The sequence below is a fragment of the Quercus lobata genome, chromosome 11 (genome assembly GCF_001633185.2).
Source record: "Quercus lobata isolate SW786 chromosome 11, ValleyOak3.0 Primary Assembly, whole genome shotgun sequence".
Classification (NCBI taxonomy): Eukaryota; Viridiplantae; Streptophyta; class Magnoliopsida; order Fagales; family Fagaceae; genus Quercus; species Quercus lobata.
The window spans coordinates 3,483,867-3,503,455 of NC_044914.1; the positions used below are offsets into that span (position 1 = coordinate 3,483,867).

Consider the following 19,589-nt stretch of genomic DNA (forward strand, 5'->3'; position numbering starts at 1 on the left):
CTATATAAAATATATTTCTGAATTAAACCCACCAAAAAAAAAAAATTTGGCCATTTTCTTTGGTTTCCTCTTTACATTGTTACATAGAGCAGAGAAAACAACGGAAGACAAAGGCAGCAGCAACAATGGCAATCCTACTACTTCCTCTTTGTTTACCAACAAAGAACTTGAGGTCTGTGAAATCTTGCTTCAACTTCCTTCGGTAATCTTGCAATCTAAGAAGTTTAGCCGCTACACATTCAAAGTCACCTGGGGTTGCACCAAACCAAGGTCCACTTTACCTTCAGTGCCAGCATGCATTGACAAGACTTCAAGAACTGAAAGTGAAAGTGAAAGTGAAACCCCAGTTTCTTATTGCTTGCCCCACAAGAAGCCAAAGAATTTGAAAAGGAAAAGAGATTACTTTTTGTTTGACATTATCAACCAGTTCACTAAACGTATAGAGTCGTTTAAGAAGGAGATAGCCAATGTGAAGACTCAAAATAATGAGAAGTTGAAAGAATTAAGAAAACAAGAAGAAGAATCGATGAGTTCTTGCATGGCTCCACTACTTGGTATCCCTGATCTCAATGTCCCTCTTGATCTCAATGTGGACAGTACCACTCTTGATGAGGATTGTGTAATTGTGAAGTCTGCCCCAGCGTTTGATCTCAATGAAACTCCTCTTGATGATGACGATTGTGTAATTGTGGAGCCTGCCCTGCAAGTGTTTGATCATCTTGATGTGGCTAAGAAGCTTTTTGAGTGTTGACCAATGCAAAGGCTGCTGATGCTATAAAGATAAGGATATGAGGATCAATCAATGGATGATTTTGTTTTTTTTGTGTTTCTGGTTGTTTGTTTCATTTTATATATACATTTTTTTTTTCACCTCTATCCAATGTGTCTTGTTCTTTCTTTATTCACCTTGTATATTGGAATAGGCACCTAAATTTTGAAACAAAGAATTTCAAGATTGTCCAATTTATCTAATCGGATTTTGATCAGTAATGTTGTACTTCCAAAGATGGTTCATGAACAGATGGTCTTTTTTTTTCACCGACTTCTCGTTTGGGCTTTGTTATAAAATAAATAATAATTAAAAATTAATCAAATCATTTCAGTCTCAGACTCTCAGTAGGGCAATGGTTTTTTTTTTTAGTAAATATTGAATTATACTTTATTTTTAATGGGTTGTTATTGTGAGGGTCGGGCACTGTGTTTTAATGTGAAAAATCTGATGTATCAATATTTAATTGGAGAGTTTTACACTACATTTTTATCAAATTTGCACTTTTTTTTTTTTTTTTTTAAATTCCCTCATCTTCCACACCGCTAAACAATGCAAATAATCTTTTCTCTCTTTCCTCTCTTACCGATCAAAGCCCTTGAATCATTTGCTTTAGAATATATACATATATATATATATATATATATAATTAAGAGAAATCAAATCTTGCGATTTGTGTAATCCCAACGTAGTTTCTGTCCATTAGAATGTGTATAAGAGATTGATAAATTAGTAGTCCAATAACATTCTTATACCGAGGAATGAATCCCCAAAAGACGTTTACCAAAAAGAAAAAGAAAAAAAGTCCCACTACGCAACCATGTCTAATAATTTATAATTTTTCCTAAAGCAAGGTAAAAATAAATAATGTATATAGATAACATGTGGAGATACCATGCTCCATTTATTCTTCTTCCACCCCCTAAATTGGTCCTTTTTTTTTTCTTTTTTTTCTTTTTGCACAAAAGGGAAATATAAGTAAAACCATCACTTATATACAGAGCAAACCATCACAAACAGCAGAAAGGGATGACAGCCTTACAACCATACTACTACCATATACAGACTAGTATATTACAGACCACAAAACACAGGTAAATTACAAAACAGCATCATCATTAGCGACATACTCGGGCTGTGTCGAATCCCATCAAGTCCAAAAAAAGACAGGTTAGCAAATATGTAGGGCATGTATCATAAGAGATCTCTCTATCCCTTTGAGAAGCTCCCTGTTTGGCCAATCTGTCTGTACAAAAATTTGCTCCTCACCAGATGTGTCTTAGATTCACTTGCCATGTTCTAGTTAGGTGAGACCTGCAATCCAAAATAATAATCGGTTCTCAATGAAGATGCAAAGAGTTTACTTTTGGAAAAAAAAAAAAAAAAGATGCGAAGACATTCCTACATTTCCTATAATAGGAAAATATACATTGGATCTCTTTTTTCTTGTTTCTTTTTTGGGTAAGAAAGAATTGAAGTTCCATTTGTATGCCTCACCCTCTCACAAAAATGAGTTCTAACTACTAAGTGGAGGATCGTCATGTGGAGTCCATCTTTATGTGAAAAGAAGGTATAACAGAAAACAATGAGTCTTAAGTCTACAAAAATGAAAACATGTTTCAGACTTTACCAACATATACATGCATCTATTTATTCTATTCAGATTGAAGATGGGATTAAGGGATTAGAAGAATTTATAAATTTTAGATCAGTGCGTTATTGACAATTTAACATATGGTACTTAGTCGACAATATATCATAAATAAGTATATAACTTAAAAAATATTCAATAACAAATTGTTGGGTGTAGAATGCAAATTATCGTTGAACAGATTTATAAGCAGAATTTTCCAAAATAAAAATATAAATATCTCCCTTATATTTCTCTGTCTGTTGCAACAAATGCGGTTATGACTACTACATTGGACTGTCAATGCATCCTAGCTTTATTCCATGCAAATAAACATAACATTCTTTTTTCTTTTTTTTTGTTAAGTCTCTAGCACGACTTTCTACTTTTTACTAAGCATTAGGAAAAAGAATAACCAAATAAGCTTGAATACAGTCCCCAAAGTTGTTGACAGCTAACGTGGAAAATGAAAAGAAAAAAGTTCCATCATTATACTAGTCACATACCTTCAAGAATTTAATACTTAATTTTCCAAATTAAGGACGAGTGTGAGGCATCAACTGCATACTTTAGTTGAGAAGGCAGTGGCTCACTTGCATGTATTTTATGTGCCAACTCACACCTTAATGAAGATAGCAACTGTTTATGCCGTGATTCTTTTCTCTTCAGTACCTGGATATACGCATATAATCCAAGCCATCCAACTTCTTCTTCCTCCAACTGAAGTATAGGCTGGATATCAGAATAGCAGTTTGCAGAACGTATCCGTTTCTTTATGAGCTTGTACATATACCTAACAAGACAATCAACAAAGCCAATGAACTGAAAAACAATAGTAGAAAAGAAGTATCATTAAATGTTGAAAATTAAATTCTATAGTTGTTAAATTAAAAGATTATGTATCAAAGCATAGACAGCCATTCAATTACTTTACGTGACCATTGCACATGGGGCTTCACAAATGCTAAAATATCAACAAAAATCAGCACAGGAAAACTGTATCTCAATAAACCAAGTTTAACAACCACATACACTGTAAGATAAACAAGGATTACATCCATACCTCACAGATTTCTGAATCATTTTTAGATAGAATCCCTTGCGAAGTTTGCATATGTACGATAAGTCACAAACATAGCAATGAAATTTCATTGCACATACCAGAAAAGCCTGATATATATTTAATCTGACAACATCTGCAGAATTAATATTTGAACAGAAGAATATAGGATGGCATTTAGGTCTCATAAAGCCACATAGCTTTGTCTTCAAATGGTGACCTGGTTTACCTTGCCAGCTGACAGTAAGAGTCGAACTTAAATGGTTATTCAGATACCTGTTTAGTATAGGGAACAAGTTAGTTGGGGAAGAAATTGAACTTTCATAAAACTGAGATTCAAAGTTTACATTAGATAAACCAAAAAGCAAATCTAACTGCAACATGTAGAGCTTCAATAACAAGACAATGAAATATCATTTTTTTTTTTTTTAAATGAGCCCAAAACTGTGAGGCAAACTATTAGACCTAGCTTCATTCTAAGATCCCAACCACAAACTTATCTTAAATGAATCCTATTAAACAAAAATCACAAAAGTACTTCAAAGAGGACTGGACACTACTTGACTACTGCTTGCAATTTAAACATTTAACTCACACAACATATTGAAGAAGTTGTTAAGGATGTGATATTGATAATTTGTGGCTGGAAATTTGATAAGAATTAGGTCCAATAATGATAAATAAAAAAGAAATCAAGCAAAAGGAAACTCTCAAGCATAATTGTTTGGAAGAAAGAGATATAAAACCAATTAAGAATGCTATGTAACAATTTCGAGAGTATCAAATATACGCTTAATGAGTAGCATGACAATGATATGGAATGATTTCAAAGGTTCAAATGATTGGGTCCTAATCTTGACATCTGAGGCCAAAATCCAAAACAGAACATTATAAGATACATCTAGCAAGTAGAATGACAAGAAGTAAAATTATATACGAAAATTAACTTTGAGTAGTCTGCCTGAACTTCTAAAGTGAAACAATTGATAAGCAATCCACTCCATCGAATAAATGAAATACCATCTTCACCCACATAAACCCTGCTTGATGGAATCCCTGATAAGTCTCCAATATCAAAATTGATAGAAAATTTGTCATCATTCATGTAGCAGTTGTACGCATGAAATCCTCTTCGCAACCTGGAAAAGAAGCTAGCAGCCAGCTTCTTTGAGGTTGAAATGAGAAGGAAGTCATCAACGAATCTAAGAAGTATATATCCATCCCCGCTACTTTCCTCTGCAGAAACATCATTAGAAATATGTCTTCTAGATATATCTTTAGCAGCAGCTTCACCAGCCTTCTCAAGATACGGAATGATCAAATTTCTTTCCAGATGTCCATAGTAAAATGAGCAAAGCAGAGATGACACAATACTTCCTTGAGGAATACCTACACCTAGAACGAAAAACTTCTTATCTAATTGCAGTACGTTGTACTTAACATGTTCCTTTAAATTGAAAAATAACTCTTGTTTTTTCACATGCCTGCTCCACTCCTGTAAGAATAAAAAATATTAAACAAAACTTAGCTTCCTCAAAAGAGATTATTTATTTACAAGTATGAAAAATTCAGAAAAGAGGCATTTCATTTTTTTTACTTCAAAAGTCTCCTACCTAAGTGTGATTGCTTGGGAAAACCTAGGTGTGATTGCCTAATATTTTATTCTTTTTTTTATATTTTTTATAAGAAATATAAATTCATTGAAAAAAGAAAACAATACAGGAAACCAAAGCACACAGGCAGTGTACTAAGGAATAAAAAAAAAGGGGCAAAATTGCCTAATATTTTATCTTTCTTTATTTCATGCACTTTTCATTGTTTTAATACCAAACAGCTGTCAACCATTCAAGAAATCATCAAGAATACAAATTTGTGATCCTACATCAGTTAGGATGAAAGCTTGATGATGGGAGTAACAAGGAAGAGGAAAGGGTCAAACCTATTCATCACAGCATTGACGCATTGATCATCCAAATATCTTATTGCACCACACAGATACTCCACATGGGGCTAAAATTACTTTATTCTCCATCCCATGCAATGTACATCAATGGATATCTTGACATAGGCTGCATATGCTTGGTAAATGAGCACAGTAGGGGACCAAGGAAAATCTAAGACTAAATCTCAATGACCCAAATACATTTTTTAAAGACTAAAGTACACTTTTAGCCCTTAAATTTAGGGATTGTTTTCATTTTGACCCTTTATGTTTCAAAATTTTCATTTTGGCCCTTCATTTTTAATTTTGCTTTCATATTGACCCTGTTGTCCATTTCCATTGGTAATGAGACCATCCATAATATGTTTTTCTGCCTAAAAAATAAAATTCCTGAATTCTACAACATTTAAGAGTTAGTATTTGATGCAACAGTTAAAAATAAACGACACTTAACAATCATATTACTAAAGAAATGGATGGCAGGGCCAATATGAAAACTGAATTAAACATTTAAGGCAAAAATGAAAACAACCCAAACTTTAAGGGCCGAAAGTATACTTTAGTCTCTTTTTTTCTTTTTCTCTTTTCAATTATTGCTAAGTAACATATGTACCCCATGGACCTTGAACCCACGACCACACCCTCCACACCTTACAGTCACAAAGAAAGAGATGTCATTTGAGCTAGAGCTCATTGGCTACTTAAATACACTTATCCGAGTGGACAACTAAACAGAGTCCCTACCAACTAACCAGTTCCCAGGCCATAACAAAAATGACTAGAATACCCTTGTCATTTGGTACTAAAACCAAATGAGCACCCGCCAATCTTACCAAAATTACCCAATGGGTAGCACACTCAGCTGGGAACCACATAAAGATATCTCTGTAAGTACCAAATCTATTTTCTTTTAGTAGAGCTTTATTTGAACATCAAAACTTCTAGTACCCCAAACTAAAAGCCAGATTGATCAAGAAAAAAAGGTAAACATTTCCGCTGATTTGCAAAGCCAGTCACACAAGAAGGATATAAAAAATAAGATCCAACTCAAAAAATTGCTTATGGTGCTTACAGGATTCTATAGACTATTTGTATCTTGCAGGTAATATATGACATACACAAGCATTATGCATGAAGGTAGTAGTTAGACAGGTAGTGAAAGCTGATACTATGTTACTAATCTCATTAAAAAGAAAAGCAGTAATCATTAAAATATTCAATGGAAATAGGAAAGATCTATAAGAATAAATATCAACAACTTTCCTTGAAGAGTGACTTGAAATAGCTACCTGGTTAACGAAGACAGTATGCAGTGAACAAAAGGGAATAGAGGATGTGACTTTCGCAGTGCTCATATTTTGATCCATCAATACAAGGTTCTTATGAACCCACAAAGATTTATCTGTGCAGACTACTTGATGGGACTGTTTAAGAAGATATTCATCTTTCTGTATGACATCTTTCAATACACTAAGAAGCTTATCCTGATCAATAGAATCAAATGCTTTCAGCACATCAGAAACAACAACAAATGCACCAGGCACAGTTACCAACCTATTTTTCAGACCAATTAGAAACGGACAAAACTTTCTGTAGACATCATTGTAATCAAAAACTGATGCTCCCAGCTTCTCAGGTTCTTCCAACTGTATACCTTTTAAAACAGCATGTGTATCACGAAGAACAAGATTTACAGACTTGAAATAATTAAATTCAACTTTCTTGGAACAAAATTTTCCTTTTCCATGCATTCCACAAGATTTATCTTCCAAAGAGGACTTTCGTAATGGCATTCTTGATGATGCTTTTAGATTTGACAGCATCCTCATTCCATCTTCTTTTGGACGAAATCTTAGCTTCGAGAAACCAAATAATCTTTTTTTTATAATATGTCTAACAGTCGCAGCATCCAAGTCATTATAGCCCTGATCTTTCAAGCAAGTGACGGACTTATTTATCAACTTCTCCCAAACTGATTTCCGATAATAATATAGATCTTGATTCCCATGCTCAATTTCAGTGACATAGAAGTTTGCTTGCACCAGTGGCACCACTAGAGATGAAAAGAGCCAAAAGATCCAGCTCTCCAGGAGTTTATGTCTCAAAACATGTGTGGCGTTGTCCAATATTCTGGATCCCTTATGCATGTCTATACTCTCCCCCGTTGTACATTTTAGCACTTGATTACTCAAGCAACAGGAAAATTGTTCAGATGATAGAAACAGGAAACTTGATGCTTTTAATTTATGCATGCATTGCTTTAATGAGAACTTCTCAAATCTTCGAAGTTTAATAAACTTGGCAATATTCCTCCTAAACATTCTCCAGTTATGACAGGAACCTAGCAATTCTGTGGGAACTACACTCCTAATAACTGCCCATATAAATGACTCTACCTGACTTCTCAAGCAATAAGACTTATTTGCTTCAAACTGAGGTTCAATATCCACATAATACGAAGTATTAGATCCATGAGAGTTCTCAGGAACATTTTTCTCTGATTCATTCCCCTAAAATAACAATTTCGCAAGAATTATATTTTTCTTAGAGGAATGCAAGAAGTGCTTAAATTAGTGAGATAGCTTAAGGGATGTACATTACACAGTGCAATTCTATAATGAGCTCTCCCATATAACAAATCCCCGCCCCCCCCCCCCCCCCCCCACAAAAAAATAAAAATAAAAATAAAAATAAAAACCACCCAACACTCAAAAAAAATCACATACATAATTTCAATTTGCACAACTATCAAGGTGTGCATACTATGCACCAATGCATTCAAAACGCATATGAAACTGAGCAAGGTGTAACCTCAGAATGTGAAATTGTGAATGCTAAATATGCCTTCACACAATTTACCTCAAAGTTAGTGCCAGATTTTACAGTAGCATCCAATGTTGGAACAGCGCAATGCTTATTCAATAATCTCAGACGTTGGCAACGCTGTGCCTTGCGTATGAGCTTCTTAAGCAACTTAATGAGTGAGCGGTACCTTCAAAACCAAAAACAAGCAGTTAAAGCAGTGCCATCCAAATTAAATTAAATTAAATTAAAAACCTGATATATTGGCTATAACTGCAATTATTTATTGCCCTAATATTCTCATAAACATGTCCCACATTTATACTTCAGAAAAAGTTTTCATGTATCTGTGCTCTAAGACACAGTACGGCTTCCATCCAAAGAAACTCATTGTAATGGTAATCATCATAGATTCCAGGCCCTAGTCTAAAGAGCGAATTAGTTGACATTGGTTGTAAGATTTTAGCACAAAGAGACTTCACTGTGCCATTAGTGTCCCTTTTAACCTTAATCCATTCAAGAGCTTTTAATTGCAATCCTGATACTGATTGAGGAACTCGTTTTCATTATTTCATAACTTGAAGTTTGGAACAACATCATGCATAAATTTCCTGTTATATCCAGCAAAGGAGCTTTTCATGATTCCTTATGTAAAAGATTATAAGAACTATGGGATCAATATTCCACAGTAAGAAAAAATTTGGATTCTAGAAATCAAACTGAAATCAACATGCATGCCACATAAAAATAAAAATAAAACAATAATTTTGCCATGACAAATCAGAAAAGCCCTGTAAGGGTATCATACAATTAAAAAGGTTCTGCAATCACAGTATATGAATTTGCACTTACAGGCATGCTGATTTGCACAGCATTTCCTGAGTTGCATTTAAGCCAAAGATATTGCCAATAAGAAAATTTGCACCAGAAAAATTGGGCTTCAGAGAATTTAGTATATCTGAAGGTTATTAAGGTACTGTGTTCTTTTACACCAAAGAAAAGGCATGACAGAAGCTCTTAACATCACAAATTTAAGCTCAAACTGTGTTTCTTTTCCAAAAATAAGAAAGCATAATTGCACAACATAAAAAGATAACATATTATCCGTTTGTCACTGATCATTCAGTCTATAAAGTCGGGTGAAAAAAATGGAAATACAAGCAATTTTATAACGAAGAGACAAATTAAGTACATGTACGTTTAAAATTAAACTGAAGGATACGCTTTGCTGGAAAAACTGATGAAGAACATTCCCTGTTATAAAACATGAATTTCCTGTTAATATGAGCCCCTTTGGCAACTACCAGGGGCTTGGGAGCTTGTGATACTGAAAAACAAGGCATCTGCAGAATAGATCATATCCAAAAGGAAAAGGTTAAAAGTTAAAATAATAATAATAAACTGTAATAGCAGGGAGAAATGTCTTTACATTTTCATTGCATTGGAAGAATCCAAATGTTCACTAGGAGGTGGCATTAAGTCATTCAATCTTCTTGATATGGGTATATATCAACCAAACATTAATCTTTCTAACCCTTTTGAGATTCAGGGTTCTTTTGTAATTGACAATCTTATCTATCTTAGAATCTCCATGCCAACAAACACTGTTCTAGCCATGTATGTGTTAATATTAATTAGGGTACTGATATCTCCTAATTGGTGTTTTACTTCCAACTTCTTTTACTTTCTTTAAGATTCTCATCTACCAGAAGAGTAAGCTGTGACATACTGCATCTTGTTCTCATGCTCAAGCAGGCACCATGAGTACAAAGCCACAACTACCTGCTGAGATTGTTTGGCTGTATGTCTTCTGTTCACTTGGAGATTACTATTTCTGCATCTAACCCCTTTATTCTGATAATAAGAAGGCAAACCACATCACTATTAATCCAGATGTTATGTCACTCACGCTCCTATAATCTTTAATTACAATAATAACAAAAGTTTGATGTTTAAAAGAATTCCATAATGTGTTGAAATAAAGGTACGAATTACTTATCAATTTATGTGGGGATAAATTATATAAAACTGTATCCATACTAAGGGTGGCACACACAGCATATATCTTAAAGCCTTCTAGGTTAGGCAACAAATAGTAATTAGGTTTCATGTACTAAAAATCTTTTTTTTATTCTATTGGTGAGTTACACACGAATTTAGTGAGTCTTGAACCCACAAACTCACCCTTCATCCCATTATTTTGGGAAAAATTGAAACCCTCCAATATATCAAACCAACGTTGAACTTGACTGAAGGATCCTTCATAGGAAATCAATCACCTTTTCAGAACTATTTAAGCTAGAATTTGCATCATGCTGGAGCCTCCCAGATACGCCATCTTTATCCACATGAATTGTTGCAAAAGAGCTGGTTTCTTCAAAATTTAAACGCCTTCTATTTCTGCGACGCTGCCAACTAAATGGCCTTGAACGCTTTCCAGACTTTGCAGCTGTGTGATTTGAGCTTTCTTGAAGTTTCTCATTTAAATCCCCTTCAGTATTATTGGTAACAGTTCCAGAAATTGGTACAGCTACTTCTGATGAACTCGCTTGAGAACGCTTGTTTCCATGAAGCCGACTAAATGATCTTGGACTTGAAGAACTCCTAACATTGGAGCCAACATGATCTAATGAAGTTGATGGATCATCAACACTAGAAGAATTACTGCATTTCTGTATCTCTAGCACTGGGTTAACATTGTCAACTAAAGCCCTCTTCTTTTTGGATCCTGAGAAAAGTTTGGACTAAATCATCATCTGGACTCCTCTTAATCTTTAAGAAATGATATGTTATATATGACTGAACAATCTAATGCAAACACAATAGCCACAAAGCAAAAGGAATTAAGGACAATAAGAAAATGGAAGGATCTATTAAAAAAGAACATCCACAAATAGATGGGAACAAGTCAGGTAAGAAAAGACCAAGAAAGAACTGGCCTAAAGTCAGAACAAGTCAGGTAAGAAAAGACCAAGAAAGAACCGGCCTAAGGTCAGAAAGAGACTACGGCAATTACGTTTTATCCCAAAAAACAGAGGTTGTTAAATATTAAAAAGAAAGGCAATATGTACCATCAGATTCTATTTATAATTTATTCAAATTGAAAAATTGATGTGGCTGTGTATAGTGATCTAATAGCATTAAAGTTTTAATGTCAAAATGGTTGCATTAATATATTATTTAAATCTAAAATAATTTTTATTCACCAATCATTCATTCTGAATAGAAAATTTCATTGAACTTAATTTTACGCATAAGGCTAAAATATTAACAATGAATTTTGCAAATTTATGGCCCTAATGCTGATTTGCGTGCCTGTGTCTGCATGTGTGCATACATACATACACACACACATATATATATAAGCTAATGCTGATATGTGTGCCTGTGCCTGCATTTGTACACATTTATATATAGACATACATACAAAAAATAAAATAAATATTTATGTAACATTATTTTTCCTAGGTACCGTAAAAGGGGATTTTGATTCAGCTGACAATGTTGACAGAACAACTACAAGTGTTTACAAAGTCTTCATTAGTCATTAGACTCATTACCACATTTATCAAGTGAAGTATGTTGATGCTGAGACTCCAATGTTCGCTTTTTTGACTGCTTGAGGCATAAATCACTTATAGGAGGACCTGTTACTTGTTGGTGCTTCTTAGAAGAAACTGGCAAAAATATTGATGTATACTTTAAAAGATAAACCATGACATCATCCCCAACCTGCATAAATGCAATTTTAACCTTAATTTTGGTGATGTAGTTCAAGAAACAACAGAGAAGAAGTTAGCAAACCATACCCTTTGTGAAAGAAGACACCAAACTGAAGAAGATAGAAGTTCTACAATGGGACTTGCACGATTAATCTGTTACATATTGACGAATATTTTTAAACAAGAAATAAGGCAAATATGAAATGTTAACAAACTACTGCTAGAAAAATAAATAATGAGGATACCCAAAAAAACAAAACACTGCCAACCCCATTTCCAGAATGAAATGGACGATATTGACAATGTTGATAGCAAAATTAAACATTGTATATGAAGTTTGCACAATAAATAAACAAACGAATGCTTGCCTTATCATAAGCCTTGCAAATTACATTGATAGAGTTGAATTGCTCATGCATCATGATTTCAATGGTCCTTTGCACAATCTGAAAACATAATGAGCAGTAGTTTACATATTAGATGTGCAATGTGATTCCCTTCTCAAGACTTTATTTAATCAATGAGAGTACGACACAACCGACCCAGAAATGGAAACACTACCTACAAAACATTCAGTACCACCACCATCAATCCATATAATATATAAAGAGAAACTTAAAATATTTTAAGCTCACTCACTACCATGAAGCTACACTAAGTATTACCATAATCCATAACTATATAGTTTGTTTACTTAGCGAGCGTTGTCCCTAAAGTTTAAACTATATATAGTTTACTTGCTTAGCGTTTTTTATTCTGAAGTTTAGCATGCGCTATTAGTCTTTAAAGTTTAAAAAATAAGCGCTTTTTTGGTCCCCAAAGTTTCTCGCGAGCTAGGAAGCATGGATACTTCGTTTAGAGTTTCATACCGTATCTGCTATGTTATACCAGCCATCTTATATTACTTATAATTTTTCAAAAAAATTGCTCATGTCACTGTATCGTATCCGTGTCTGTATTGCGCTATTGGTATTTAAAATTTCAAAAGATTTATAATTTTTTAAACTTCAAGGAACAAAAGTTAAAAAAATAAAATAAAAAAATGAGCATTTTTTATCAAGTAAAGTTTAGTGCTATTGGTTCTTAACTCTTAAGTTTCAAATAAAATGAGTGTTTTTGGTCACCTGAAGTTTCTGGCGAGAGCTATTTGGTCACCTGAAGTTTAAAAAAATTAGAGCTTTTGATATTTCAACTACTCAGGGACCAAATACGCTCAGTTTTTAAACTTTAGGGACCAAAAGCTCTCGTCTTTTAACTTTAAACACACACACGTACACGCGCGCACATACTCATATATATATATATATATATATATATATGTACCTGAGATTGGGGCCAGCGAGAGTGGGATTGGAAAGGAGAGAGAGGAGGAGCGTTTTCAGAGGCCACAACGAAGCACTTATTCAACAGCTTCACGTACTCTTGAGGATCCTCTTTTCTCACCAAAAACGACATCGCTTCGGAGCCACTACAACTGAGGCATTGTGAACCTGTGCGCGAGCACGAGCACGAGGACGGCGGAAGAGGAGAAACGAGCGATACGATTGTGGAAGCGAGAGTCCGCGCGCGGTGGCGGAATAGTCGCCATAGTACCTCCGGAACCCGCCTTTTCTTCGGCATTTTCTCGGGAAAGTGAGAAGTGACAAAAGAGAAGTTTTTTTTCCTTTCTTTTTTAAAAAGTGTAATGTAATTTTATTTTTCCTTTTTATTTTATTTTAATTTGTTTTAGGCGCCTGCAAAGGTTAAAGGGGGTATTTGGAAGAGTTGTTTGAGGATGTTGATGGTAATTTTTTGAAATATATATAAGTGAAAAAATGTGTGAAAAAAAATGTGAAAATGTAAGTTTGAAATGGTATATTAAATAAACCTAAAACTTTTTTCTTTTCTTTTTTATTGGGTAAGAAAATGTTGTAAGTTATAAAAACTACCCTCACTAGAGGAGAGGAGTGAGGAAAGTGGGAGAGACCGTGAAGCATGTGGTCTTTTTTTGGTTGTGTGGTTGCGGAGTTTTTAAAATTTTCTTTTTATGGTTAAACCTACATAGTTGTACGGATTGGGGAAAGAATGAGTAGTTTTCTTTTTATGAAGGAAAAAAAAGTGGACAGGTGGTGATTTTTTTTTTTTTTTATATAGTTAAACATATTTAGTTGTTGGGAAAATTGTATGGATTGGGGGGATAGTTGTCTAATTTAGAATCTATTTTTTATTTTTTTTGGTATTACACATTGTATCAAATTGTGTATCGCAAGATACACAAATGCCTAATAAAATTATAAATTAATTATAAATATACATATATAAAAGGTTATGTCCAAAACAATTTTACAATACTTTCACAACAAATTTTAAGTAGTAAGTTGTTATTAGTTGTTACTGATAGACAAAAAAATAATTTCAACAATGGGTTTCGTGGGAGGACAATAATTCGAGAACAGGAACAAGTGACAGGAGGCCAATGTCAAAAGAGTAGACCTCAGAAAGTACTGACAGTGAACCCTCAAGGTGAATATAACAACTCACCACAAGCACGAGAAGATTATAATATCCGAGAACCCTGAAGATGTCGACATGTCCACGGGAGGGCCGAACCCAGATCCAAAGACCATCAGGCATAAACCAAGGAAGAGAATGAAGATTTGTCCTCAAGTAAGAAAAGGAGAAATGTAGATAGCATTCATTACCTTTGCATTCAATACTCTGAACCCACTTAATTAACCGTATTAATGTGGAAATGACACCTGAACAGTGTTATTACAACTCATAGTCTAGTGTAAAACATTCTAGTAAGGCTTTAATGGGACAAGTATCAAGAGAAATGAACCCTAGCCCTCCAAATGGAAGGCCTAGATACAATCTAGGTGACTATCTAAGGCAAAGAAGCCTCTATGAAGGAAAAAAAATTGAAAGAAAGAGAAAAAGAAAGGAACATCATTATAATCTAAGAACAAGTGTAAAATCTATACCTCAGACCAAGCTCGAGGAACATAATACAAGCAATCTGAGACTATTGTTAATCAATTTCCTTGTCTCATTCTCATTCTTAGCACTTATCCTTTTATTTCAAGCTTAACACACTTAAACAAGGGTAACAAAGGTTGATTAGCATCCCATCTTTATAAATTAATTATGTGAGGTAAAAAGTTCACTTGGCTAAACTTTGCTCGCCACATGTTCAAATTAGAGCCAATAACAATTTTATCACCTATGATTTGTTGTGAAAATATTGTAAATGTAACAATTCTCAGTTGGAATTTTTATTTTATTTTATATAAGATAGAAATTATACTCTAGTATGATCTATGTGTATATGTATGTTTTATTTTATTTTTTTAAAAATAAAAATTACACTATAGTCTAATTTAAGTGTATATATGTGCAAAACTCTCTTTAAAGACTTAAATCCCAGCCTTTATCCTCGACGTTACACAAACTTTATACTTGTAGAATAACCATCATGCTAAGAGTATACAGTGGTCAATTTGAAATTTTCTTAAATGACCAGTAATCTATATATTTCTAAAAACTGAAGTATAACATTTATTATTACTACGTTTCAGTTGAACCATATCAGCGTCCACATTATTATCTTTTTTTTTTTTTTCCATTTTTCTTATAATTGTTTTTAACATTTATTTTTTAAAATATTTATACTTCTTCAACCTTTCTCCCTCCTTTACATTTTTATCTCCACACTATTTCTCCAACCTTTCTCCCTTCCTTACCTTTTCATCTCTCCACTGCCCTCTAAATTAATATCATTCTTCCTCTTTCATTTCATCTTCTTTTATTTTGTCTTTTCTTATTCACACCCTCTAACTATAAATTTGTCGCTATCTCTTCCATTCTATGCATAATTTTCTCTCACAACAAAAAGGTTGTTTCTCTCTCTCTCTCTCAATTTTTTGGTGGATTTTTTTATTTTTCTTACATATCTGCTTTAGGTTGATAAATTTTTATACTCTTTAAAACTCTGATTTGGGTTAATACAATTTATTTATTTATTTATTTTTTTTTTTAATTTTTTTCTTTTTTATTGTTAAATGTCATCCTATTGTGTTGTAAAGAATTAAATATAGCATATTAAAATATAATATTATTCTATTATATAACATGAATTGGATAATTTGGTATTTATTGTAAATTGATATTTATTTTATTACATAGCATGATTTTTTTTTTTTTTTATAGGGCTCAATTTAGATGTTAACTATAAGACTTTACTAATTTTTGTTTATTCTTTAATCGTTTGTGGTGGACAAAATACTTTTAATAATTATATTAGAAGTACACTATAATTCCATTTATTTAGAGAAAAGCAAAGGTTAACCAAACGAAAATAATTGGATGGGGTGACAAATTTTTGCTTTGGCAATTTATTATTATTATTATTATTATTATTATTATTATTATAACAATGCATATATAGAAATTTAAGTCTTAGACTTTGCTAATAATTATTTATTTGATAATATGTTTTGGGTGGATGAAATTACAACAAATTGTTTTCCTAATTGGTTCAATTAATCATTGTTAAGTTTTATTAATTTTCTTAGTTGCATTTTTTCGTGTTTTGGATTGTAGGCAAAAAAAAATAAGGTTTGAGAAAGTTTGTTTAAAACTAAAAGAATAATTTTCAATTTTTATATTCTTTTTAATGATTCACAAAATGTTACAAATAAATTTTATTAAAAAATGAAAATTTTCGTTAACTTGCACTTTGAATTTTTGAGAAAAATTGTATTTTTTCATTTTGGCATGACAAAATTTATATTTATGATTTATGATTTTTTTATATTATATTTATGATTGTTTCTGTAATAAATAAAAATATAATTAAAAAATATATTACTATTTATTAAATTAATTTAAATTGTAAAAAATAAATAAATAAATAAAACCCCGATAAGATAATTATTACACGAGAGTTCACAACTAGTGTAATTAAAAATTGAGTTAAATGCAACGGGAACATCGTAAATGCGTTGATGCAAAAGTAAATCTTTTTTTTTTTTTTTAATGTTTCTTAAAAGACGTATATCTTGGTTCATGTTTCAACTAAAAAAAAAAAAAAAAAAGAGCTTGAAAATGAGAGAATACAAATTGGTTTTATTTTTTCTTTATCAGAATATACAAAATAGGTATTGACTGTAAAAAGTACATGTATATACAGAAATCCCAAGCATTGTTGGACTACAATGAATTTCCCTATCTTTTTTTTCCCTTTTCTATCAACACAGTAAAATAAAAACTCTTCTCTGCATCAACTCATCAAGGGCCTTTCTGTTTTGGGCTGAGCTCTTATACAAATCAAGTTAAAACTTTAGAGCAGATCGTCCCCAAAGAGGTATAGAATTCTTTCAACTGCCCAGCTGGGCTGCTGGGATCCGCAGGATCCACAACTATTCAAGCTGTTCTGCAATTGTGAAGAAGTCAGTAAAGGGGCTCTACAAAGTGGACAAGTGGTCTGATTCTGATGATCATGATCTACCCATCTATCAATGCATTCCCTGTGGAACACATGGCAACAGTTCCTGAGCTCTCTTACCTCATCTTGCACTCTTAACTTGTTCAAGCACACAGCACAAGTGTCACAACTTTTACTCTCCTCTGCCAATCTCTCGGTGAAATCACCAAAGGTGGTCAGTATGAGATTGTCTTTTATCATCTGAGAAGAAGCCTCTGCCTCTGCCTCTGCCTCAGCTTCATCAGAGGACCTGTTTCTGACTCTGAAAGCCCAACAGTACAAGAAGACCCATCTCACCACTGCAATTATAAGAGCTGCCTTGTATAGTAGATGAGTTACTAGCAAACCCGAGGACTCTTCCAAAAAGGAACCCATTTGAAACAGAGAATAAGCCAGCAAAAAAAATGCCAAAACAGGATTAATTTCAAGGAGAAGAAGAGAGAAGAGAGAAGAAAGAAGAGGGGGGAAGTTCACAAATGGCTTGAAGCTTCTTTATAAAGACGTATAAAGTTGATAGATTAGATAGGTACTGGTGTGGAGTGGAGTCATTTGCTTGCTTTTACTACTTTACTTTTCTTTCTCTTTTTCGTTTTCTATCTGCAAGGAACAAAGAATAAAGCGAAAGTGTCGCCGCCTAGTCATTGAGTCACTTCCGCGTGTATGCATTAGGTGTAATCCACAAGGGCGGTGGGTCTATCATTGAAACTTTTTTGTTATCTTTATGATAATTTTTTTTAATATATGAATCTTTATGATAAATTATAGTTTAGGTTAAAGCTAAAGCAACTCTCCAACTTGAGGGGCATACATATAAGTTTGTTGTTCTCTTGTCGGTAGGATTCTCACTTTTCAGACATACGATGTAAGATTATACACCTATTAATTCCTGGAGATAATTCTCCAAGAGAGAGGATATGGGCAGGGAGTCCATCCAAGAATTTTTTCTAGGTTTGTTATTTAAAAACTTAAATTATTGTCAATTTAATAAAAGAGAAATTTTTTTTTTCTTAAAAACTTTTATTTAAATGGATTATTAACTATTGATATAAGAGTAGAGACGAAACTAGAGCTTTGAGTTAAGGGGAGCAAAATTCTTCTAAGACTGAATCTCACAAAAGGACTAATTTTTGTTTTTTTAAGAACAAAAGGACTAATTATTATTACTAAATAAAGACAAATATAAGAATTTGGATAGTATGCATAAGAAATTAATTATAAATTTATTACTTATCAATTCATAATTTATGTAAAAATGGTGTTGCCACGTGTCATACCTAGGGCCGAGGAGGCCATGCCATTTCGAGGAGATCACCCCTTTAGGCGGTAAGGCCACGTTAGTGGCACGTTGCCAGGAGAGGTCTTACTGTTGAGAAAGAATTTCGGAGAGAGGGTTAGCCCTGACATGACTGAAGGGATGGTGGTTGCCCCTACATTTAATGTGTCCCACCAAACCTCCTGACTGCATTTATGTGAAGAAGACCCCTGAAAATAATGTCTTGGTTACCGCAACTCACAAGGGGTTTGAGAAGATATCTGATAGGACAAGCACTCAAGTAGTGGCTTGGACGATTAATAAATAGAGGGCCAAGATCACCTGAAGGGAGATATATATGATGTGAGAGACCCTTCAAGGATGGGGACGGAAAAATCAGTAGAGAAACATTGTAGCAATAAGAATTGGAATTGTATTCAAGTTTAAGAGAGATATACATAAGGACCACTCTCCTCGGATTTAGCCGAGGAAGGTTTTCTTACTATCTTTGATTCACTGTGCCTGTTGTTTGATCCATTGAAACCTAGCTTTTAAGCCCACTCTCTACAAATTCATTGTATTGGGCTCTTTGGTCCTTAATCCATTCATCTTTTAGGCTCAGGAACCAAAGCCTGCCCTTACAATTTAGTTTTCAATTTATAAATTTATTACTTTGTTATAGCTAATGCATTTCCCCCAACAACCCATTAGCCAACCAAATGTTTTTATTAACTGTACAATTATTTTTTTTTCTTTAACTTTACTTCTTTTTTTATAAGTTTCTTTAACTTTATTAGGTAACTTTTTAGTAATTACTCACTCTATCTATTCTCTTTATAAGTTATAATAGGTTACACTCACACACACCCAACACTTCACAGTGTTGCAACATATTTCACAAAGAAAAATTATTAAAAACAACAACAACAATACAGTCACAAATAACAT

At 33.3% G+C, this 19,589-nt stretch overlaps 1 protein-coding gene and 1 pseudogene across 1 annotated transcript; both read right to left on the reverse strand.

Annotated features, from left to right (window-relative positions):
* Positions 1-1,605: 1,605 nt before the first annotated feature.
* Positions 1,606-13,636, reverse strand: LOC115967650 (annotated as a pseudogene).
* A 3,375-nt stretch (positions 13,637-17,011) lies between these two features.
* Positions 17,012-17,935, reverse strand: LOC115968993 (E3 ubiquitin-protein ligase RHA2A-like). Its single transcript, XM_031088549.1, has one exon. The coding sequence runs from the start codon at positions 17,762-17,764 to the stop codon at positions 17,246-17,248; it is 519 nt and encodes a 172-aa protein (XP_030944409.1). The 5' UTR covers positions 17,765-17,935; the 3' UTR covers positions 17,012-17,245.
* Positions 17,936-19,589: the final 1,654 nt, after the last annotated feature.

Bases quoted from the DNA above. Each gene is read 5' to 3' on its own strand.
- LOC115968993 (XM_031088549.1), bottom strand. From the start codon at position 17,764: ATGGGTTCCTTTTTGGAAGAGTCCTCGGGTTTGCTAGTAACTCATCTA.